Source organism: Amphiprion ocellaris, chromosome 18, assembly GCF_022539595.1.
Source record: "Amphiprion ocellaris isolate individual 3 ecotype Okinawa chromosome 18, ASM2253959v1, whole genome shotgun sequence".
In the NCBI taxonomy this organism is placed as follows: domain Eukaryota; kingdom Metazoa; phylum Chordata; class Actinopteri; family Pomacentridae; genus Amphiprion; species Amphiprion ocellaris.
The window spans coordinates 31,875,545-31,901,705 of record NC_072783.1 but is presented as its reverse complement, the minus strand read 5'-3'; the positions used below and the strand labels follow the sequence as shown (position 1 = coordinate 31,901,705).

Sequence of the window (26,161 nt, the reverse complement as noted above, 5' to 3'; positions counted from 1 at the left end):
TTGTAAAGATGTTTATTTTCGCTATTTTTTATTTTATTATTTGGAAATACCAGAATTTGCACATTATTTTACATTTTTGTCTGTCTGATCACATCATTTCTACATAATAAATCGGACCTTACAATCAAACAGTTTCTCAGTAGTTGAGCACTCTTTTCACCAAATACTTTTTTACTCGAGTAATTTTTTGGATGACTACTTTTGACTTCTACTTGAGTGATATTATTTTGAAGTAATGTTACTCTTACTTGAGTACAATTTTTGGATGCTCTACCCACCTCTGATCATGTGTCTTTTTTCAAATGTTCTTTTACAGGGAGTCTTTTGAGCACGAGTGTTCAACACAGACCAAAGCAGAAACACTATGGGACTACTGTACCTCTTCAGCTCATTGGACAAGACTGGAAACCAATCAGCCAGCTCAAATCCCAGGTAGGGAACAGCAGCTGAAAATATTAAAATTTAGCTTCTATATGTCTGTCCTACACTGGTCCATATAACTCGATCAAAGGTCAAAATGTCCACTTGAGCTCAAGAAAAATCTAAATCTAAAAGTAAGACTCCCTCCTCCAGAAGATGAAGGCTCCACACATTCTGCTTGCACCACCGTCAGAATCCAGTATGACTTTTATTTCCAAAATCCAACAGGTGCATTATGTTTGCGGGAACACATTCATGATGATGATTCATAAATCCTTTTGTTTTTAATGATGTCTTGGCCCTCAGCCTCACACCAGCCTCAGGGCAAACTTTCCATTTTCAGTCCCACTACTGGGAAGGCTCTTAGAATAGCCGTCAGTGTGCATATTATTTGTGTTGGGCAGCCATGTGGAGCTTGCAGGAAAACTTTTTTACATGAATGTGCATCATGAAACTTGTTGCTTTTGCCACTCTCAAATCTGCATTACATCAGGTTTTGCTTTGCATTTTAAATTTCCAAGGATTCAGCTGATCAAGTGTCTTCAACATGAACTGTGAAAATGCAAGACGGCAAAATTCTTCCTCTTTGGCTAGGATAACTGCTGTCTTGACCGGTGGTTCAGAGTTCTCAATAGGGCTCAACAATTAATTGATTTCAAGTTGAAATTGCAATCGGAAACAATGTTATTAGCAAATAGCAAAAGCTGCAATTTAGGCTAGATGAGATGTATATCGAACTGGAGCTTAACTCTAAAAAATACCCCAAATCAAATTAGACTATTTGTTAGCAAAATCACAAGTAGACATTTCCCTCCAAAATGCTATTCAATATAGGGGTTCAATTATGCCTAGGGATGTCCGATATTGTTTTTTTGGCGATAACTGATATGCCGATATTGTCCAGCTCTCAATTTCCGATTCCGGTATCTACCGATACTGGAAATAATTCCAAACCACAGACATATTGTTAGTCAGGCAAAGCAAGCTTGTTACTGCAACCACAATGTTTACACGCTTCATGACACAGTTTGATGATGTGATCATTTGCATGCCGGTAAATGCCAGGGAAATCTAGGCATTATTTTATCGGTTTTCATGATAGGTAAAAAAAAACGACAACGATATTAACCGATATTACATTTTTATGCTAATATCAGGCCGATAATATCGGTGGGCTGATAATATCAGTGGGTCGATATTATCAGACATCCCTATTTGGAAGTTATTTAAATTTATTGCAAACTTAAGTAAAAATTACCTGAAAATTAGTGAAAATTTCAGATTTTGGCTTAGCTACTTGGTGTATCTCAGTTTCAATCTAATAAACTCTGCTTGAACCAACAGTCCGCTAAGTTCAAGTGTGTTCACCCACATACAGTAACGTTGAAACAGCAGTCTTTGTTTCTTTATGTTGAGTTCTTATTTCAAGCACAGACAGCTGTACCATTTCCGCATCTTAGAAAAGGAAGGAAACACTCAACGACCCAGAGGAACATTAATGAAATGTTTGAAATCTGTGATCCTTGGCTCTGTTTGGTGTTCTAATCCCAGACTCTATCAAAAGGAAATACGTGGCTGCCAGGCAGTTCTAAAAACACAGCTTGAGCTTCCAGGTTGTGTTATTGACTCAATTCATTTGTGAATTAATTTGTTCTGGCATAACCAAACAGACAAGGTGCCACAAGGTTTCTTTGGGATGCTATTACCCAAAAGACAAAACAAAAAAACCTCAGATCAGTGAATTAAAGAACAGTGAAGGTGAAGCTGAGTGCTAATTTAAATATATACCTCTTTAATAAGAAATCTGCAGTGCACTGTTTGTATTTCCTTAAAAATGGCAGTAAACATGAGTCAAATTGTGCAGATGGAAACCTGTCTGGACTAAAAAAATAGCATTACGTTGAGTCCCTCATGGCTTGGAATGATACTGCCTGAAACCTTAAGTGTTCTGCTTCCATATCCTCTTATGATCCACTAGACATTCTTCTTCACGGGGGGTGATGGATGACTTAACCCAGAGCGCTGCTCTTTGCTGCAGCTGACCCAGATTGAACTGTGTGTGTGTGTGTGTGTGTGTGTGTGTGTGTGTGTGTGTGTGTGTGTGTGTGTGTGTGTGTGTGTGTGTGTGTGTGTGTGTGTGTGTGTGTGTGTGTGTGTGTGTGTGTGTGTGTGTGTGTGTGTGTGTGTGTGTGTGTGTTTTGGTGGTTGCCCAGCGATATGGAGAAAGTGAGACAGAGGAGGATTTTTTTGTGCGATTCTGTGCTAGAGAGGTTATATATATATATATATATATATATATATATATGCATGTGTGTGTTGTTGCACAGCACGACTGACAGAAGTGATATATACGACCTCGTGCCACTTCATCTGACTCTAACAGAGACACACGGTCGCTCCCGGCGTTTTAACTCAGGGGTGCCAACACTCATGGCTCTCTGTGGGATTAATGTCAAATGAAACAGAAACATAAAGCTAATCCTCTCAGCTCTTGTTCTAAGATACAAAGTAGCTTCATGAGGATTTCCGACTGCTCTCATCAATTGAAAACAGCCGTCTCGGGTTGTTTTCTTACAGCTCTTTGTGGCTGCAGTTTCATCGGGACTGGAATAAAAAGGTTTTAAGACCCACTTGCCTGTTTTGTGTTTTATTGCCACACACAGCAGCAGTGATTTGATTTATCATACTAAATGGTGCTAGCCAATGTTGCAGCATTGGAACAGAAACCATCTTTGTTCGATCAAAGTGCTCCGTGACTTCCTCCAGAATGAATCTTTCTCATCTCTTCTCCTGTCTCTTCAGAGCTACCCTGCATCACTGAAGATCCTGATTGAGGCGGAAGGTGAGCAGCTGCTCCTGTCCCTAGAGAGAAATGAGTAAGTGTTCCTCCATTCATACTTGGCCTTAGCTCATAACTGAGTGCTTTCTGGAGTACAAATAGGTGGCATATGTGGTGCCCAGGGGCTACAACTGGGGACGTAGCCAGGGAAAAAAGGGAGCAAGGAAGGATTTCTCTCTTTTCACTGCTGGTGTGGGCATGGCATTGGTCTCTGTGTGCTTTGGTCTTTTTGTGTGCTGAAACAAAAGAGCTCAAACACGTTAAAAAAAAAAAAAAAAAAATCCTGAATGCATCAGCCAGACATTGATGAAAACCGACATCTTCCTCCCTCTTCTTGCTCTATCTTTTCATTTGATCTATTGGCAAAACACAGGGGAGAAGCAGGCTCTGTTTGAACACAGCAGACGCTCAGCACTCTGTGTATTAAGATACTGTCAACATAGCGTCAGTCAAGGGACCGACGAAGAGGAGGAGGGAACACGATTTGAAAGAGATCAGGTCATCGGCATTGGTACAGTTTGACAAAGATGTAGCTCCGGATGTGTTTGGAGGAGTATTTGTCATCTTTTGCATTTTTTTCTTTTTTTTACACAAAGACTGATTCAGTGTGGCCTCAGTCGCAGACGGTCTCAGAGTTGAGCGTGCTGCTGAGAAGAATGGGACGTGATTGATGGAGCAATATGTTTTCCATCCAGCTCGGCTGCCACACATGAGCAACCAGGAACAAGCAAAGCTGTCTGTGTGATAGAGAGAAAAAGGGGGGAGAGGGAAGCTAAGAGAGGGAGCGAATGGGTTTTTATGCCACTGTCAGCCATGAATCTCACTTGTTTTCCAGACTTAATGTATGTAAATTCCACCTGCAAACTGTGGGACAAAGCTTTCAACACTAGGAAGGGAAATTTTATGGCTTACCTGCTCTGAAAATATTTTTATAGGAAATCACGCTCATTCTTTCTGTTGAATATCCCGGCTTTGCACAGGTGGGGGATTTCGCAAAGCTGACTTGCCGACTGTCAAAATTTCACCAGCCGGAAATTACATTTTTATAGCTACAACTATGCCATTTCAAAGTGGGAACTAAACTTTTCTTCTAGTAATCACCTGCACTACAAAACACCTTCCATTCCCCTGTATCATCCAGCAGAGCACAGCAGAGCACATTGTCCCAAAGTATTAAATGTGAAGAGCTCAAACCTGAATCCAAGAGGAACAACCGCCAGATGATGGAGAGGTGCAATCTATATCTTTCTAATGAGCTTGAGCTTGATGGAAAGACTTTACACAAACAAACCTTCGTGCATTCCAAATACCAATCTGTCAGAATGTGCCGTCAACACTCGCAGCAAGTCTGGAGAACAAGGCTTAATTACTGGCAAAGACTGCTCGGTAATAAGTCAAAATAATTCTTCACAAAACTAGAAATGGAAGCTGCTTTGTGCTTCGAATGTTTGACAAGACAAAACACATAAAGGACATGGTTTGGAAGAGGATGTGTGTTGATGAGTGTGCTGGCTGTGGCCGGCGCACCGCAGCCAGAACTGAACCTGCTGTGCTGACATTTAGCGAAGGTTCTCGTCTGAGGTTGCTGGCAGACTGGCTGCGTGCCGCTGATGAAATCCAGTTGTTCAAACACAGCAGGCATCTGTAGAGGAGGAGAAGAAAACGATGTGGTCCAGAGTGAAATGATTTGAATTAAACACCCGAATTTATTCTTGTTTTCTCAGGTCTCCTTTAATAAACATCGCTGGCAATGGTAATGTCAGGGAGATGTGCTGCACTGCTGAACATGGTCGTTTCAGCTGTACTGAGCGGTGAACATGTTCACATCAGTGTCACAGGGAATAGTAGATGCTGGCAGGAGAATTTCCACCTGCATGAAATTATTATATTTTTTGCTTCTGTTTTCCAGAGGTGACAGTTGCCTATACAAAACTTAAGTCACACTTGTTGAACTCAGTGTATTAAATGCTTGAACTGAAGCCCAAAAATAATAGAAACATTCAAAGCATATCTGTTGAATCAATGGTTTAAAATTGTCATTTTTGAACCCCAAAAGTCAACTAGTGGGCTTGAAAGGCATGTTACCCTTAAAAAAAATTCACCAAAATTACACAACTTATCACAGCCAGAAACCATAAAAACAGAAAGAAATGCCAAATTTTCCACTCCCTGATGTTAATTTAACTACTCATTTGAGACCAAATCTAAGCTTAAAATCATATTTCATCAAAATCACTTAAGTTTACAAGTTTTAATCAAAAATTTGCCAAAATGAAACCATTTTCAGTAAACAGATTCTGTTAAAAAAAAAAGAAAATTCTAAATGTCTCTGTTCAAACATTAATCCATTAATGACTCAGCTGTGACAAACACTCACATGACTAAAAATCCGGGACATTTTGGCTGTGACTGACCTATTTTGTAAGTTCCAACTTGACATTTATTGGACTTGTGTTTAAACTTAAAGAGCCTTTGTGGTGAAAATTACATTTTTATGCTGGCAGTGAATCCATGTGGTGTTTTTTTTATATGCTAGAAGACACAACTGGAGCAGAAATAAAGGTATATATATGTGTCAGTGGGTAAATATTCTCCACATGACAATGTTCATTTCTAAAAACACAGAAATATTGTAACAGGCACTTTGTCTTTTTGTGTTCCCATAGCATTTTCAATCAGTATCTGAGACGATTTGTGCTATTTCCATTGTGTACTAGAAAGAAGTCACAGTTGCCCTCAGTGAAAGTGAGCTGTGTTGTGTCAGTGGTGTGGATGGCATTTGGAAAGCCTGCAATATGATGAAAACTGTTCCTGATTCTTGAAACATGTTGTGTGAGCCAATCTAAAGCATTCTTCGGCGCGTCTGCTTCTTGGCATTAAGGGCTGTGGAAGCCGGAGACACAGGCTCCCTCAGATATTTCCTACAACGGCTCTGAACACGCACACTTACAAAGCAGCCTGTTGTCGGGATGGAAAGGGCGCATGCTGCCTGCAGCGAAATGTCAACGCGTGTCAATGTGTGAACTGGCACTTCTAACTGTAGGTCAAAAAAATGGCTGCCTGGAAGATTTTCAGATTTTAAAACACTGCAACAGAAACACGGCACAGTTCTGCAGTGTCATCCAGAGTATCAACATCAAATCAATGTGAATATGTGTCGAGTCAAATCGAGTCTATCGGCCGCTTAGGTGAAAATATCCTCTGGATGTTGTAAGTTCTCTCACTCAGAGAATTGATTTAGCAGAGGTTAGAAGTGCTGAACATCCCCCGCCGAGCCCAAATCACACTCCATACAGTACTGATGTTAAATAGATGCTATTGACTTGGATGCAAAGTCCCACTCGCAAGAAATAGACTTAAAATGAAATCCTGCTCCAATAGCAAATCACCTATTTTACTTTGTTAACACGTCCTTACAGGGGTTTTTATATGCTAGAAGACATATTAGGATGCCTCTTAGGCGAGTTCCTTTGGGGTTTTTCAGGCTACTGGGAGGAGACCTCAGGTTAAACCCAGAACTCGCTGGAGGGATTACATATCTCATCTGACCTCCAGATCCCCTAGGAGGAGCTGGAAAATGTTGCTGGGGAGAGGTACATACTGGAATAACCTGCTTAACTTGCTTGTACTGCGACCTAACCTCGGATAAATGGAAGAAAATGGATGGATAAAAGGCATATCATGAGCAAAATAAACAGTCGACACCACAACTGAGCATTTACACCCTGAAAATGCAACATTCCAGTGACAGTCTCCAGAAGACGGGTTTGGATTTCCAAGGATTCCTGTCAACTTGCAGGCTGGAGCATTCTCCATTATTCCTCAGATTCAGTTTGTGGCTTGAGTATGGGGCTGAATTAATCCAATATTGTCACTTGTTTGACAATATCTGAGCAGAGTCATGAGTAGCGAGAGATACAACAGTTACGTACGTTTGTGCATTCTGGAGGACGAAACTGCAGAATTACATCTAAGCCATTTTAAGGCAGGACATGGTTTGTTTTCATGCAAAAAAAACCTTCAAAATATGGAACTCTAATACACAGAAATGAGTTTTCAGGGGAAAAACTATCACACATTTTGGTTGTTTTATGTAAAACACACATCCCCAAGCCTCTGTCATCCCAGTGTTTGCTAATGCTTTCTCAGATGCACACCATTTAACGTGTTCTTCCTGTAAAAGCTCAAGTTGTCTTTCGAAGGCAGCAACATATTGCATTTATCACAAAGAGAATGTGCATTATGGTAAACCCGATCATTGTCATCTCCTGCACCGAGTCTGGGATTCCTGGTGGTATCTCATCTTCCTGGAACAATTTAGTTAGTGGATGAAAGTCAAAATAGAATCTCTCCGCTTTGTGAAATGGCACCTATGCTTTTTAGTACTTCAAGGTTGAGGCAAAACCCATTTGCTTCCAATAAGCAGGCCGGCGTGGGTGTGTGAGTGTGTGTGCATGGGTGAATGAGATGCTTTGGAAAGCACTTTGTTCTGCTCAGGTGGATTAGAGTATATAAATATATATCCATTTACCATTTCACATACAGTAAGCCTGTTCATTTCCTTTAGCGCTAGTGGATGCATTCATTTATTCTGTTTCTTGCCTCTGCTGCAGGGAAGAAAAACCTTTAAGCTTGTGCACAACCAGAGTAGGGACAGTTACTGAGCTTTGACCACAGGGTATGGAAGCACTTCTGGCCAAGCTGTTGCAGCAGCTCTTGATGCTTTGTGGCTTTGAATGTGAAGCCTTTAGGCTTAGCTTAGCAGGCAGCGTGCTCTCCATCCATATTCCCCTTTCTAATGGACTGTAGGATCACTGAGAGGAGGCCTGGAGCTCGTCAGCTGGGTGGCGGATGTTTTTGGTTTCTCCATGCTCATCATGATGTTTAGGATTAAGGCGCTTGGAAGGGCTGCTATGCATCTTGTGGAGTCTTTTGTGATTTGAAACGAACAGACACATAGGAGATGCTGAAACTTTTTGTCTGGCATCTTCCCTGGACAGAGGGCAGGCAGAGGAAATGTTTCCTGAGAGAAAGGCCTGACTTTTTCTATCTCTCTGGTGTTTGGAAGAACAATACAATGCAGCCTGGATGCAGTCCAGACACAATTGGATGTTACTGGACTCTGTATCTCAGACTGGACTCCTGTGGTCTGTGACCTGTTGCTTTTCTCAATGAAGATGTCCTCATGGCTCAGTGAAAACATGCACAGGAAGCAGCCTCTCCTGGGGAACTGAACAAACAGACGGGTTAACGACACTACACAAATAAGCAACTCTTATTGGAAAAAAGTACATCTCAGCGACCTCCTTTTCAGAGTTATTGTTCTCGGCTGCTGCGCCACACACATACTGTTTAAGGAACTCAAAGACACCCATCCTTTGTCTTGTCATTAAACTAAGAGTGGGACACAGACTGTATTAAATCCTTCCCCGAGTCATTAAGTCGGACGTTTTTCCCATTAGAGCTTCGCTGCTTCCTCGAGTTGAACAGCTGAAAATGTTTTATTATAGATTTGAAAGTCTGTAATCATTACACTGTAAAAAAAAAACTGCATTTTAATTTGTTTTATTTCATTTCATTTACAGATGATATCAAGTAAAATCACTGAAAAAAAGTGTTAATTTGCAAAACAAGAGGTCGAAACTTTAAATAACGTCTACATAACAAATCTGTATTTTTACAAATGGTAAATCCTCTTTTGCAACATTTGACCACAAAATTACAGTTTTACTGTATTAAAAATACATTTAAAAAATAAAAAAAAAGATTTTTGCCTTTACCTCTAAGAAAAATTATGTATATTTCTAATTGAAAAATAATGCTATTTTACCATTTTTTTCTTTTTGTTAAATTACAGATAATATCTAGTAAATAGAAACAGTATTCATTTGCATATTGACCGTAAAGAAAGAAAGAAAGATTACAATTTGTGACCATAAAATTACTTTAAATTGGCTAAAAATCATTATTTTATAGATAATTGGTTCAAGGTTCAAAATTCACTGACACATGCACAGTAAAGAAACATATTTCCTTGTACTATGAAATTCTTTCTTTGTTAACCACAACGAGCGCTAAACAATATAAATCTAAGTACAAAATATATAGTTTTTGAAAAGATGAATAGAAATAAAATAAAAATGTTACTCGTTATTTTCAGCATTTCTTACAGTTTATTAATGATACAGTATTCGACCATTCTTTATGTCTTTTTTGGCACCCTTGCTGCTAGATTTGCCTGTTTTAAAGGAGTTTTTGTTTTTATAGTGTACTTTTTAATATTTGTAGGAGACTGATTGATTGCACCATTTAGATATTCAGTATACTCCTTTCTGCAGCTATTCCCATGTGATCTTTTATATTATATGGTGATATTTAGAAAAATTTGTAGGGAAAATTTGTTAGCTAATCAGATAAACTGCAGGACAGATGACTGGAGAACCATAGTAAACTCTCACGCTGTCAGATTTATGTCAGGTATTAGATATGTTCAGCTAACAGTGTCAGTATGTACATGTAAATGTGCAAGTTGGAGGAACTTTGTGGAAAATGTTGAATCCCGTTCATAAACTCTAAATTTCAAGTTTTCAAACAAGCCCACAGAACAAAGCATTACAGGCACTTTTTATGAATTGTAAATGTGATTTCACCTCCTAGCTGAACTCCAATAATAGCTATTCTTCTTGAGCAGTGTTGATTAAATGGATAAAAATGAAAGCTTCCTTCTGTCAAATTCCCATTAGATGGTGCGTTCCCATGGTTACCAACTACCCTACGTCTAGAGCTTTCGTACGAACACATGAATAAGAAAAGAGCACAACATGAGAAAGGAAGGAGGAGAGGAAGAAGTTCAGTTTTTGAAGGAAGGAGAGGAGATGAAGCTAAAACTGGCGATTTGAAGTCTCCATCCACTACGGCATTAAAGCTCGTACTTCCTGCTGTGCTCCCGTGGAGATGACATCTAATTACAGCCCTGCTCTCCATGATCTTGTCGACAGCTAACTGGTCACATCCAACATCTGTATCTCCCCGTCAATGTATAATCAGCCCGTCGTCTGACCCATTAGCCAAGCACTCTCACAGAAATGGAGACACGTGGACAGTTATGTAGTGACAGAACGATTTATTAGTAGGCATGTACTGTACATTATTGTGAAGAGATCACAGTCACTAACCACTGACATGAAATGTACATTTAACATTCATGGATGCTCACATAAAACAGGATAAAACTGTATTTCAATGGAAATTTTACATTTAAATTACAGATTTTTTTCAGTACTTCATGAACATCAGTAACACTAATAAAATAAACTGAATTTACATAGCAAAAGTAAAACAAAAAATCAAATACCTGTAACTGTGAATAGCCATAAAATATCAAGTTTTAAATGAAAATTTAATTAGACTGTTAAAATAAACATGCAAAATTTATCATAACTAAAATTAGATACAGTTAGCGACAATTAAAAGGAAAATAAGTAAGGGTTCTGTAATTTTACTAAGATTTGTTTGTTAAATGACACATATCTTGTATAATTACACAAGTTTTCAACATTCAAATGTTGATGCAATGTTTTTTCATGGGTGTGTAATTTCAATAAGCACTGGTAAATTGAAAACAGCGATTATTAGTGTAGCAGCTGGACTAATGTTCACTTCAATGAGCAAGTCGCTCCATCACACAGATTAGATATGGGGAATATTTTTATTTCAAACCACGTCAAGAGATTAAAAACTTCTAAAGGTTAGTTAGTGTGGAAGACTGCAGCTCTGTTGCTGTGTTTGATACTGTAGCGACTCAAGGAGTCTGTCGCTCAGTCACAGCAGTTCCACGTTGGAAAGCATTAGTAGAGTCGTTAAATTACTAGTTCTGTGATTATTATTTCTGTTGTGTTGGGAATTTTGGTGGTTGTGGATGAGTAAGGTGTGTTTTTTTGGCGTTTATGTGGCCAAGAGCATGATGGGGGTTTAGTTTGCAAAGGGCCACCATGACAGAGACTCTTGTAGCGGTTAATGACCTCTGGTGGGTTTTCGTGCACAGGCATTGAGTTTGCATAATTGGACAGCATTACTGTAGCTACGTGGTGAATGAAGTATGGGAAAAATCTGAGATATCTGTCTTTAAAGTGTTTCTAATGCACAGTTTGACAGTTTCTGAAGGGTAAATCTTATCATTTTAAAGGTAGAAATATTATTTTAATGAACACGATGTGTCACTTCTTCAGGATTTATATGTAAAATTGCATGTTAAAAAATGTTACATTTGTGGTGATTTAAAAATCAACAGTGGATTCTTGAAACTGAATGACCAGTTTTACAAGAGTATTTTCACTTTTTTTTGATTATTAAAATACAATTATACAAAACCCAGCTAACTAAAAAGAACTGTTCTGCAGTATTACGCTTGATTTTTTTGCATTGTAGCATTATTTGACTATGCTTATAGATAATGTCTTTGTTTTTACACAGGTACATATCCGTCTTTGATAAAATTAAGAGTAAAAATTGTATTTACTGTGTCTTACATGATGGTTATTTTCTGTTATTTTACAATGTTTTTCTGGTGTTTCATCTTCCATAATATTGCTGTTTTCTTGACAGTTTTTTCTGTATAGAAATGCTCATTTATTGTCCCTTCTTTAGGAGACCAACATACACATGAACTTTCTTTCATCAGCTAATTTCAAACACATAAACACATACCATTGCTCTAAAATTCATTCAGAACCACTGAACCTTATTTCCCAGCAAAGGATGCGTTGAAGCTTAACTCCAGTCTTTGTACCTTTCTAGTTACCCTTGCGGCTGCAAGGACATGATATACTGTGATTCATTAGTTTCAAAGACAAGCCGTGGAAAAAGGGCTCATCTAGTCCAGAGCCAGCACCTTTTAACTGCTTCCTTCAAAAGGGAATTTTTGGAAGGAGCGTCCCTCTTTTGAATTACCTTCTCAGAAGCTCCAATTATTTTTAAGCTTAGAGCTGTAATTAATAAGTTGGGACTTCATGTTTCCTAATTAATTAGAAGGTTACACCAGGAAGGTCTTAGAATGGTTTGTCCCTTCTCCCAGGATGCAGAATAGTAAGATGCACTTGCTGTTTTCCATGTTTTTGTGCTCATGTGGTATAGAAACCTTCCATCCCAACCTCTAAGCTCACTTCAAAGCCAAAAGTGCAGCAACAACTGGAATTTCTCCCTCTTTAGCTTTTCCGTGCCCTTACTTGGGTTTTCCGCTGAGGCTATGCTTTAGATAGCATAGGAATAAGTACTAAAATGTATTTTTTAATTGCATCTTATGAATGCATTGCAATTTTATCATGTGAAAAATGACTTTATTGATATAATCTGACCTCAATAGTGAATATTTTTGCGTAAAGTTGCCATATTTCAAGACATTACTGTACTCAGCTTTGACTAATCATTTCTGTTTGATATAGATTCAGCCTCCAAATTAGCTGTCATGTCTCATATCCCCTATGTATGTCAGATTTAAGGTGAGCACAGAGGAACTTCTGTCCCTCAGCAGATGAAAGTGAAAGCAGCCTTCTTCACATCATTCAGCGCTGTGGCACAATCAAAACAGAACACATTTCTTGAGCTTTAAATACAAAACTGAGGAAAATGAACATTGAGGATTATGCTCAATGGCTTGGCTAAACAGACTTTTTTTTTATGCAGCGAGGGGTCCTCTTCTCTCCAGTTTGAGCCTTTTTCCAGACAGACCACAAGGGTTTCAGGACTGCAGCTGCTAGATCTATTCTTCAGCCTCCCTTTCCTTCAACGCAAAATCCACAGCCAAGTGAAACCTACCGAAGGCAGCAGTTTCTCTCTGGAGGATGAGCCATCACTCACTGTTCCCCCCCAAGAGCTTACAGAGGCTCTTGCAAATAAAGATGCCTTCGTTTTTGCGACGAAGGTATTCATCGAAGTTGGGTTTAATCTGATGTATACGCACTTGAAATGAAAACAGGAGGCATTTTGTGAATTTTCTGTATCAGCAACTCGTCAAATCAATCCTAAATTAGCAAAATCACATCATTCCGATTATGCTTTTGATTTGGGAAGCTGGGAGTTTGGTGTTCCGCTCGCGTGCGTCGTGGTGATTGCAGATGAGGGATGGGAGTCAGCCAATCAAAGGATGCAGGGGTGAAGATCTTCGATGGGCTTCTGGTGTTGGTTTAGTGATCAGGATTTTAGAAACAAGCGTTTTTTTTTTCTCCTGCAAGGCAGCAGATGGAGAAGCAGCCAGACAGCCCTCACCCTGTTTTCCATGTTTGGTATGACTCATCTTTTTAGAGCTTTTTCTTCCATTGTTTGGTCTCAAACCTGGTGAGCACAATTCAAAGTCTGAACAATAGCCCTTTGTATTTTACCTGTAAATGCCAGGCTGTCATTCTTAAACAGGAGCCTATGCGTCTTTTTGGGTACGATTGCATTAAAAGTTATGAAAGGAGGTGATTTTTAAAGGTAGGCCATGCACTTCACTCACAGACCTTTATGTAAAGGCTGGATAACATTTAAGAGCATTATAATGTAGTTTTCAACATATTCCAGGAGGCTGATAACGTAGAAGCACATATTATTTGTTTTATTTCCAGTGCCTCATCCATCTTGCGATTGTGTGATGAAAAATACTTTCCTTTGAATATCTGCTTGACCCCATTTTCCACCACAGCTGTAATATCTGCACCTGACATTACTGAACAACATACCAAGTTAAAGGAATTTCATGTATTCACGTGTGTTATAACAGGTAAACGCATTACAATTAAGACTATCTATTTGGTGGTTACAAGAATATTAACCTGTAAATTCGGCATGTTCCCTTGCGCACTAAAAAAGAAATGTGTGTAATCATAAAACCTTCAAATTGCAAACTAAATGAGCAAACAGAATATTTTTCTCCAGTGCTCCCTCATTTTTACTGCAGGTTTGCCAGCTTTTAAGTTCCAGATTAAATGAAAAATCAACAAAACACTGTAATTTCAGCGTGCAGTGGATTCTTTTTTTATTGTTAATATACGACAACAGTAACCAAACTTGAAGACTGGGAATATAGAACTATGTTGTCTTCTCATGTCTTCCCAAAATGCCTCCTCGAATGCCTCAATTGTTGCACGCAGACATGAGGGAAATAAACAAAGAAATAAAGAAAAGACCTCCAGAGGCTCATGTATCGCTGAAACGCAGCTATGAAAGCAGAGCATAAACACACGGCCTGTATTTAGATATTTGATTTGTATGGCTATAAGGAGCCGTGCGTGTTTCTGCACTTTAAAACAGAAGCAACAGTGTAAAACACAACCAAACAATGTGAATATAAACTGCCACACATGATTTAAAATGACTTCAAACGTGGCCCTGAGGATTTTCTTGCACAAAAGTTAGTTTTTGCCTCAGTCAGCCAAGGCCCTCTATCTTTGTCTTTCTTTTTTCCTGCTGTTTCCCTCCAATTATCTGTCTTTCTGTCTTTTTTTTTGGCTCACACTCTTTCCCCTTTCACCTATTTAAGCAAGCGCTCTCCATAAATTCGAGTGACATCTCATTTTCTCAAGACTCGGAGAGTGCCAAAGGGAATAAACAAAAGCAGCCAAAGTTTTTGACCTCTGTGGCGGCTGACCATAAGGATAATCTATCTAGGCTCATAGTCCTGGCTTCCATCCTCCCTCTGACAGACAGAAAAATACATTTTCCCGGTGTTACAGTGTGAGTTAATGTCAGCCGGGCGGGAATGCTCGCTCTGCTTCTCCTCCATCCTGTTCTGTGCGTTCTCACAGTCCGGCGACCTTCCTTTGACCAGCCCTGCCTGTGTGTGGGGTCACTGACTGAGTGAAGAAGCCACGCGTGGTCATCATTCAGACGGTCAGATTTTGGGCTGATCGAGGAGATCTGCTGGCCTGCACGTGCTCACACAGGGCAGTGTCCTTGTGAAAGATAAATGCTGAATGAAAAGCAAAAAACAGCATCCGTTCCAGCTGAGTAGCACTGCAAAAAAAGAAAAAAAAAAACAGCAGCAGTTTCCCCTTCTTGCCCTCGAAGGTAGTATCACTGCTGATGAACTGCTCCAGTGGTGAATTCATCTTTTTTCCCTTCTGTTCTGTCTTTTGACTCATTTAAAAAGTTCAAACCTGCACAAGGCTTCAAACCTGTGTAGGAGTTAAAGTTCAGAGGGCTCTTTCATCCCTAAATTTAGCTTTGTGATAAAAGGATATGGTGCAGGGAAAGTCGTGGAACCTGGAGCGCAGGGTCTTCCTGTGTCATGCAGAAAAAGCAGATGCCTTTGGTTTCCCATCTCGCTCGTCATTATGACTCTGAGGCTCCATGTTGCTGAGATGGAGACACAGGGAGTTAAAGGAGACATGGGGAGGATGTGTGACAGGATTGGAGGTTTCTGGTGTTTCTGCTTTGTCAGATGGGGTGTGAAGGCAATCTCCCTTCCTCTGTACACAAGCCTCCCCCCTTGCACTTTTTTCTTGTTGTCAGCAACTTTTACAAACTCCCAGTTGGACTACGTGACATGATAGGGTCTCCCCTCTTGAACCCCAAACTCCTCCTCACTCACTCTCACCTAATCCCTCCAGCGCTGGGGACAGGAGTGGGCTGCCAACAACAACAGGAGCTGCCAGGGTTTGATAAAGAGGCTGTGGACTGCTTTGGGGTGCAGGGACCCAACGGAATCAAAGCCCGACTCCATGACAGAGTTTCCGTAAGATCATCAATGAAGGGGTCACTTGCAGGTTGTAAATTCAACCAGGGTCAAGCAGGAAACTGCACTTGGTGACGGATGCAGGAACGTAACTACAACCGAGGACATTGATGGAACGTCCTCTGTGTTTTTTTTATGCAATTTTGTGGATTTTAGCAACAAGGAAGGAATTAGAACAATAGCTCCATGTTTTGAGGAATATGATACTTCCTTTCTTGACAAAAGTTAGATGAGAAGGTTGATACCACAGGTGTATACTTAACTGAACTGATGAAATATGGAAAACTTCCTTGTGTTTTTCTTATTTTTTCAGTTCTGACACTGATTCATGACCTGAAAAATGTTCATAATTCTGACAGGCCCTGGTCTTGCAATTGATTTTCTTCTGAATGCAGATGAAAAGTAATAAATGGATGTTGAGCATGTGCAAGCCAATGAACTAGTCCCACCTTTTCTTTATGCTCAGTGGGTCATCGATGCTGTAAAAATGAATGAGCTCCAGCTGTGTGCTCCATCTGTACGCTCTGATCTATGATGTGATGTTTGCAAACAGTCTCTTAGAGAAAGCCAATACTGTTCCACTTCCTGGGTGCATCAACGGAACAACAGGAGCTTTACTCCTTCCAGGGATCAATGGACCGTAGATGATCCATGATCTGGTAGTACATTATTAGGAAATCAATCACCAAGTCTAGAAAGAGGGTGAATGAATATTGAAAGTTGACTAAAAGAAACGTGACATCACAGCATCTTTTGTCTGTATTCACAGAAATCAGTTTTGATGAAAACTTGTAAAGATTTCTGAACACTTAATGGTTGGAAAACGGAGAATTCTTTATTTTCAATCTGCACTTGTTACTCATGTATGCAGATTCCGACCTTGCACATTACACATTAGATCAATTACTCTCAAATAATTTAGCTGTTTTTGCTCTTTCTTCTATCTTTAATCTCCTGTCAATCATCTCCTGAAGGAAGTCAGGGTCAGGGAGCATAACCAAACCTACCATAATACATCAAAATCAAGACTTCTTCTTTAAAGAGTGCGGACATCTTCCTCACTGACACAATCAGAAGGGTGAAAGACATGAAGGGAGGGAAAGTAAATTTGTATTCAGTGCTTAATTGTTTGATTTCCCTATGGGAATGCAAGGCGGCAGAGAAGGGCAGGAGGAGGATGCGGGGAACAAGTACTGACAGCTTTAATTAATTGAAATGCTGCCTTTTTCTACATGCATTTACCTTGTGAAGAGAATGATAGGCTTGATTGTTTGAAGCTCCCTTGTCGCTCATTAGTTAAAGCACAAGGCTGTGGTGAATATAGATGTATTAGCTTTGGGCCTTGGGCCTGTTCTTTACAAAGCATTTGAATTAATGGAAGTGCTCAGAGCTGTTGTATTAGCATGACCCGTCCAGAAAATGACTTTGCATTCACCCTTCCACAAAACCTCCTCTCATGCTCACCCTTAACCAACATAAGTATCTAAAAAATACATAGAGACCAGACAGATACGTGTGTGATGCAATTTATTGTTTTGTAGCTGCCCGTAAAGCTTTTTGTTTCCTCTTGGACTGTATCCACAGAGGAGAATAAGAATTAAATGTAGTCGATTTCCATCTGTGAGGGTTTTAATATTTCCTGATTTTGCAAAAAAGCTACAGGACATGAATAGTAAAAAATGTCTAAAGGGTTGTTTCATCTATATTATGAAAAAGATAGAGATTCTGACCCAGCTTTTGAGCTTCTGAGCATCTGAGATTTCTATTTCCACTTCAGTCTGAAAGAGCTGAATTAAATTTTGTTTGTGGTGTCCACAATATTACAGAAAAATACAATAAAACTGTTTTTTCCAGTCACAATGTCTTTGTCACTCTCAGTGAGAAAAGATTTTATAGGGACTTTTCCTACAGTGGAAAGTAGTTCCACTGAAACAGACTCTCTGTAATTTGGGTGTTCTGGCTCTATTAAATTTTCGTCTCAGAGAGTTTGCAAAATACTTAAGGAAAACATTAAAGTTCTATAATTCCTTCCTGGTTTTCCAATGCAGGAGGGTTGAATAAGTAGTTTAGGAAATCAGACAGGGAGTGTTGTGGTTTGCTGATAGTGCTGAAAGAAAAGAATGTGTTGCATGATCTATAAGCCATGAGCTTGTTCAGTGTGCAAGACAAACACAATCCGTAGCTATGCCTGCATGTGTTCGAGTGCACACACACACACACACACACACACACACACACACACACACACACACACACACACACACACACACACACACACAAACGAGCTCCCACACAGACGAACTGCATAAATCATGCCGAGCTACCAGCACATGCAGTCGGTCCTGCACACAACCGGCGACGCACACTCTCTTTTCCAGCACTCCCACACCCCCACACACAGACACACAACCGGAGCTGGTCCTGAGGGAGATGAAGAGGCAGAGCAGAGGCCCCTCTCTGCCACAGAGGAACAGAAGCCCCAGGGGCAGATAGGAGTAGAAAGCAGGATGAAGGATCTCCCCTCCAGTGATCCACAGCAACAAAGGCGATTGGAGAGACTGCTGCTTTGGCACCTGACATAATTAATTTCAAATAACAACGTCACTGACCCATGCCAAAGAGAAAAAGAGATAAAAAAAAAAACACCCACCTGGGATAAAGCCTTTTCTATTTTTGTTTGTTTTCCTGCAATTTAGGTTTGATTGCTATCAATTGTTTAATTGCAATCATAAGGAACAGAAATTCATATTCCATTTGACCTGAACTGCAGGATTTAAAGTTCACGCTGTGCTGATCACCTGCCTTTAATTAGCCATATGTCATTACTTTCCCCCGGTCTTTGGGGATCAGTGATATCATGAGCAATAAAAAATGACTATTTATGTCTTTGCAGAAGAAATAAGAGGGGCTTGCCTTGTTGTAACTCATGACTGAGCGGATTATTGCAATATTCACGTCAACTGTTGCCATAGATACCGTTTGTCCCATTTGGCGTGCGCTTGCATACCTTTGGGTGACAGACACGGTGGTGAACGTGAAACAAATGCGAGTCAGATGTGAGTTGATGTTACATGTCAACAAGTGACAACAGACGAAGACAAAGAAGAAAAGAGGGAACATGCACCTATGTGTAAAAACAGACTATATCTGAGTCAAAGTTCAACCTTTCTTGTAGTTACGCTGCTTTAGACTGTTTGTAGTTGTGGCTTTGTGACTCTTGCAAACACGCCTGTATGTGGCGATAAAACCACAACTGAGCAACCTATAAGAAGTTAAACAAACTTTTCTTTGTGTCATCAGACTGGAATGATTTTTATGTCATTTTAAACTCAACTGTGGCTTAGTACGAGACAAAGTGTTCCCATAATATCTCCCATTAGTAATGATGTGGCTCAAGTGGCCACAACTAAAGGAAAACACCACAAGTAATAACGGTTAAAGCATCTATTTATTCAGCCATATCAAACCAAATTAAATAAGCATACTCTTCAGTTGTGGAAGTCAGTGGAGTGCAAACCAAAGCATAGCGATAACTTAGGCAACATGACCAGACCAGGTTGTGATTTCCCCGCAGAGAGAAGCCAAGAGTGTGATTATACCACAGCTAGCACTTAAGTAACCTGGAAACACACTGGGTTCCACAGGTGTTCCTGATCACACCGAGCAGCCACCTGCAGAACCCACAAAAATACAGGTTGATACTAGAAAAACCCTCAAGATGACACCAGGGGGACAACAGGATCCAACCGTGCTGAAGTGCAAATGGAAGAAAAGAAGCCCTCATGACTAAGTTTAGCCTTCCAAAAATGATTCATTCCAAAAACAGGTCACCAGTGTTTCCAGGTCTGCCTTCCACTACGGAGGAAGTCTCACTAAGTTACAGCAAAACTGAAACTGCCTGGTCAAGTTCATGGACATGGTTACCATCCACCATCCGCTCTGACCTGCTGCCTCAAAGCTTTTGCAACACGTTAACCTCCTTTTGTAAAACAATGTCTCCACTCATGTTTTGGCAGTCATGTAAAACTTGCAAAGTTTAACCACTGAAGGGACCAAAATGGGACTCTGTGAAAACAAAATTAATTGTAAGCTCTCAGGTTAATTTTTATTTCTAGGTTAACTATTTTACGGTTACGGAAAGGGCTTGAGGACCACCTAAGGATTTGCATTTTATCTCTAGTTGGCTTTTTGTCTTTGGAAAGTTGGACTCAGCTTTTCTCATATGGTATGGAAAACTGATCATGGGGTCAGACTTACAAAACTCTCTATACTGTGCAATGAAAAGGAATTCCTGAGTATTGTGTTCACTATAAAAGCTTGTACATTTGTACTTCTACTTTGAAAATCTACACTAACTATTTTATTCTCCTCATTGGTATAACACTGGATTTACCAATGGCACAGCAATGTGTTTTTTGTGTGTTTTTTAAGTTTAACAGTTACAGCAGTTTTTCATTACCACTCAGAGAGCCATCTACACCGTATGCAATGCCTTGTATTGCAATTTGAAAGAAAGTGACCTAAAACGAGATTGAATAAGTTACTCCTTTGACAGTGCTCCATCTCAACGCAAAGTTTCATGAAATCCGGAATGGTATTTTTGTGTTAATTGTGCTTTCAGAAAAGCAAACGCCATTGAAAACATACCTCTGTGTCAATGAGAAATAATTCCTTAAATCTCAATGTTGAGTTGGAATCACAAAATACAAGCTGATGTACAAGTGTGTTTGCATGTTAAAACAGTTGACAGTGACAGTCATAGCAGTATGTCCCTTCGTCTTTTTTTTTTGTTGATGAAATCCAAACTAAACTGTGCGTTTGTGATCCGTTGCACCCCTAGTTGCTAACAACACATCAATTTCCTCTTGGGACTTTCTCTATTTCTTGGTCCAGTGATCACCTTGTCTCATTTGGTGTGGTCCATTTAGCTACATATATGTAAACATGATCCAAATGTGAGGATGACTGGTTTCCTACAAGATAGTAGTGCTATACATTACAGTGAAACTCAAACATTAAAAAAAGAATATAATAATTTGTTATTGTAACCAAAGCCCTTGTGTATCTCAGTCTGTCTGCATCATTATTTCTACACTTTATCAAAGATTAGTGTTGCATTTCTGTTCTAATTTCAATTATCCATTGTTGGGGTGGTATTCATCATCCCGTCTCTGTAATTGGGATGCTGTGGAGTAATCCATCACGCAGACATTGCTCAGAGATGACACTTTATTGATTTCACGGGGCATGCCTGGGCTTAACCACATCAATCTCTAGGTGACAGTCACTGCAATAATTGCGTGCCACTGCTGCTAATGGCTATTCTGTTTGACCATCTTGCTGACCAATTAACCACCCCGGGATGCCACGCAGGTGTTAAGAATCCTAATGAGGCAGTTATGGTGAGTTGAAACTAGGATAACGACCAGACAGACCTGCTCTGAGTAAAATAAATATGAGACGTTTTTGTACTCTAAGGGAAATTGGTCTTCTTGACACAAGCCTTGTCGCTTTTGCTGCTGGAATGTTGGTATTGAAGCCAGGGTCACCACTGAGCTGTTGCTACTGAACATGGCAGCTTATATAAATAAAATCAAAACTATTTGCCTTGATTTCTTTTTGCACCCCTTCTTTTTTTTCAAGAATGGTTGGCTGGCATGCTCTGGTGATTGTGTTCATGACATGCTTCATGAAGATTGGGAGTTGCATTGAGCTCAGGGTAAGCAGGGGGAATTCTGCCTCTCTGCTCTACTTGGCACTGGCCTGCAACACTGCCTGACGTCAGACAGATCACAGCCAGAAAGACTGGCCCTCTTCCCTCGGTCCTGGAAAAAAAAAAGTTTCTAACAACGTTTTTTTGGCTTGGGAGGTTTGCACTACTGTAGATTTTCATGCACACAGTCCCACATTCCCCCCCTACTTTTTCCAAGTGAAGCTGGGTTCTTGCCACTTGCCACATAAAAGCAGAGGGACATTATTACTACCACATTGCCTCACAAGTCTTTCAGTTGAAATGTAATGTACTAATTGGGGTTCCTAGATTAAGTTTTAAGAAACATAATTCTTTGATGATGATTTCATCTGCTCTAAATGTTTATCTTTACATCTGCTCTAAATAACTTTCCGTTACAGAATATGGCTAGAGAGCTATTTGCTCTTTGGGGGCCTAATGCCTAGCCTCTCATTTATCATAGTTAATGCCAGGATTTGTCCAGAAGTCCCTTATTAGGTTGTCTGAGTTTAATGAGACATATCGGAGACTCTGACGGGGAAATCACTGTACATTGATCCAACTTGAATTCCAACAATGGTAATGAAGGCTGTAGTGTCAGTGCAACCATCTTAGCAGGTCAATTAAGCATATTCAATTTATATACAAAACAAAGGGAAGCCACAGTACTTTTTAAGTACTTCCATTATTGCCAAAGAGGTTTTAACCTTCCTTTAGTTCAGTTATACTTACAGCTTGGTTACTGTCAGCCTTATGAATAGAACAAGGAGAGTCCCACAGAGCTGGAATTTGAAAGCCCATTTGTGATCGTTGAGTGAAAAATAGTCTGTTCTATGTTCCGCCAAGTAGACCAAAGACCTGTAGTATGACGCATTATTTGACTTTAGCGAGGTAACTTGAGGTTTAACCCTGAGTTTCTGATGTTGGTTCACTTTACACCAGGATACATTGCCATAGTAACTTGTGCTGCACACCTAATGTTCTCTGGAGGAACAGCACCCACTGACCAGTCAATTCTCTTCCCATGAATCCTGGAGGTCCATGCACAGAAAGTGAGACAGCCTCTTCTGAGGGCAAGAATCATAGTCTAGTGTAAATCATGTTCTGTTCCATAATGGACACAGATATTACAGATATAAATTCTATGGATGTCTCAAGCTGATTGGGGATTGAGACCAGGGTTGATTGGGGACAGACTGGGATGTATTTTAACAGAATGATACTGACTCGTTTTTAAACCCAGTTATTTTACATTGGTTGCGACACACATGTCAGAGTGGGAGAACATAAGTTGCACTGGGATGCATTAGAGCACACGTCAGCTCTGCCCGGAGACCATTAAGTGTAACAAAAGTCTTTGTCATGGTGCCCATTGCTAGCTAAACTCCCACAGTGCTCACATTTGTTGGACCCATAATCCAAGGAATGCAACAGTATTAAACAGTAAGAGGCTCCATCTGGTGGTACAACCAGGTACAACAGCTAATGTGCACTACATGCTCAGACATGCATGTAGAAAATACACGTTTTAATCAATTGTTCCTTGTATGATTTCCGACAGATAAGTCCCAGTGGATTTGTAGTAGGATCGCAATCATGTGATCGTCAGCAGCAGCAGTCGGAGCATTCACTTGTTGTCATAGTTACAGTGACACTGTGCCGGCTGCTATCTCGCAATGGGAAATCCTTAGCCAATCCATGGATCCAGACTATAAGCTGCATCACTGCCAGAATCTAATGAGGTGGTCCTTGTGTCATTTCTGACCTTCCCTGCAAATTTCATCCAAATCCGTCAGTCTGTTTTTGTTGCAAACAGAAGGAAGGATTTACGTACGCCAATCATCACATGACTCTGCCGCATTCCTTGGCAGAGTAATAAAGCTGAAATTGTCTTACATACTAAATGAAACCTACGTCAAAGCATTCAACTGAATACACATTATTAATTATAGTTGGATCTACTTGTACCTTCATGATGGGGTAATGATTTGAATATGCTTATTAACTATAGTTTGTTCTTCTTGTGAGAAACATGCAGCTCTAGATGTATCCATATTTGCAATTGGTGCTAACACCGCAACTTCTACGTGAACACGCTCAAAGCTACATTAAGAAAACCTGATTTGACTTAACTTGTTGTTACATGAGCTTCATGTAACTGCACTCTTTAGGTTTAGTGAAGCCAGATAACGAAAAGTTTTTCTGGGTTTGTTGAAGTTGCCTCATGGAACAGGCACCAGTTCTATGATGCACACAGCGTGGATAAGCTTTGACATACCGTTGAGTAATTTTCCCCATACTCCTAAATCTGTCTTTACACCACCTGATAACAGTTTTGCTGAGAAACCGTTCTTTCTCACAATAAAGTTTGTCTTTCTACTCTTGGCCTGTACTATCATAATCAATTCACTGTTTGTTGTTCCTCCAAGATTTGATCAAAAATGTCCCAAGCAGTTTCAAATCTCCTCTCCGCCGCTGAGAATATATTTTTACGGCCTGTGCATGACTTGAGCTCAGCTCTTGTAATATTGGTTATTGCCATAGTCACATTACAAGTTGACTGCATGTACAGTAGTGTCATTATCAACAGAAAAGTGATGTTTTATTAGCATATAAATGCTCAAAAATAGTTTCTCCAGCATGATTGCCAGGTGGAATGTTTGATATTCAGGACTATTTCTTTTGAGGTCATATGCAGCATCCATCTTCTCCCTTTTGCTGCTGATTGATTACGTTCTAACTCCAATTCATCAAGCCTGTTTCAATTAATACGTCTCACACCCACCTCTCCATTTACAATCCTCACATACAAGCAGAGCAAACACTAACAATGAAGACCACATGTAAGAAAAAGATTGAATTTGTTGATAAATCACGAACAAGATTGATTGATCGGGGTGAGCAGTCGTGTTTTCTCAATTAGAACATTCACAACAGGGAGTGTGTTTGAATGAGTGATTGATTTTGTGTGTGAATATATTCCATTTAGATAAGACTTTGTGCAAACCCTGGTGTTTTCCCATACAAAGACAGACACAAGAGGCTGACAATGTTGAGGAGAGATACCAGAGAGAGAGAAAAAAGATTATTTAATGCAGGGAATACAGCAGTGACATGCAGTTGCTGGAATTCAGGATTAGCTTGAGGTGACTTCGTTGCCTTTCTGTCAAATCTACTGACAGGCAAATCCAACTCTTCCCTTGTCAAATGTATTTTCTTTCAAAAAATTATTCGTAGACAGCGTGACAAGGTGTGAACATGACAACTGTAATTATTTGTACCTGTCTAACCGATGAAGAGAGGTTAACAAACAAACAAAAACATGCGGCACCAGCACAAACTCAGCCGGATTTACCTCCTGTTGTGTCATATTTGCAGTTGCTGTGGTTGTTTCGGTGTCAGGCTCCCTCCACTTTTGGCATTAATAGCCGGTGTGTGGATTCTTGTTGACTCGCAGTGCCTTTGCCTCCATTGCGACTCGGTGTCAGTCAAACGGAGTCCTACAGGAGGCCCGTCCTGTGGGTAATGCATTTTAAATGGAGGGGGCGCGACCCTCCGTCCCCTCCCTTTTGCCCACGCCTCATTAACTCCCCACTGATTGATAAACATTGAGCTGCCACAGACATGTGGGTCGAGTGGCTTCGCGGAATTAGACACATGATGTAGTTGGCTGGTGGATCGGTGCTTGGTGTGGATAACAAGCACCCACAACTGTAAATGAGGCCTGCATACCTCGGTGTGTTTCTGCATTTAAATATACATTGAATAAGTGTTGTCAGCTGGGCGACATGCAGTTGAAAGGTTTTCTTATGTGTGTTTCTGCACTTTGATGGCTCACTGTTGCAAATGGCATTGATGGTCCTTTTGTTTTCTTGGTATTGTATTATGTTCTTGTCCATTAGAACAGATTTTCAAGTCTGTTCTATAACAACATTCACATGCTTAGAGAGGTTTTGCTCGCTGTAATTATTCATGCTGTTATTCCTGGCCATTAAAAACCTCTTCCTTGTACTTTTAAAGGGACAAAAAATATCACTTTGGCAGTTAGACCAATTAAATTGATATCTTCTAGCCTTTTTAGATGGAATTTCCCCTTTTTCTGTTTGTCCTTCATATGCATCGTGTATACTTTATATTCCTCCTGCTGACCAGTGATTTTTTATTCCAACACCAGTGTAATCATTTTAGCATGTCAGTTGTTGATGACAAACTCACTGACTTTTTGTGGTTTGACTGTAACAAATCTCAGACCAAATTGGAGTCACGTAGGGTTTATTGTTCCTAGCACAAGTTTGGAAACAGTGTTCCTGTTGATTCCTGATTGGCATATGACTCTGTCTTTGAAAAGAGCTGCATGGCTTGTCCAATTTAGCGATTAGTTGTCAGGTACTGATCAAATATTTTGTTCATCGAATAATATTTTCTGAATGGAATACAATTTCTTTTTGTATGATTCTCTTAG

General features: G+C 40.0%; 1 protein-coding gene across 1 annotated transcript in view; it reads left to right on the top strand.

Moving 5' to 3' along the window:
• Nucleotides 1–26,161, top strand: part of LOC111569408 (disintegrin and metalloproteinase domain-containing protein 12-like) — an 87,435-nt gene that overhangs the window by 15,129 nt on the left and 46,145 nt on the right. The window contains exons 2-3 of the mRNA XM_023271500.3: nucleotides 317–432; nucleotides 3,223–3,296. Coding sequence (XP_023127268.2) covers nucleotides 317–432; nucleotides 3,223–3,296 — 190 coding nt within the window. The remainder of the gene's footprint in view (nucleotides 1–316; nucleotides 433–3,222; nucleotides 3,297–26,161) is intronic.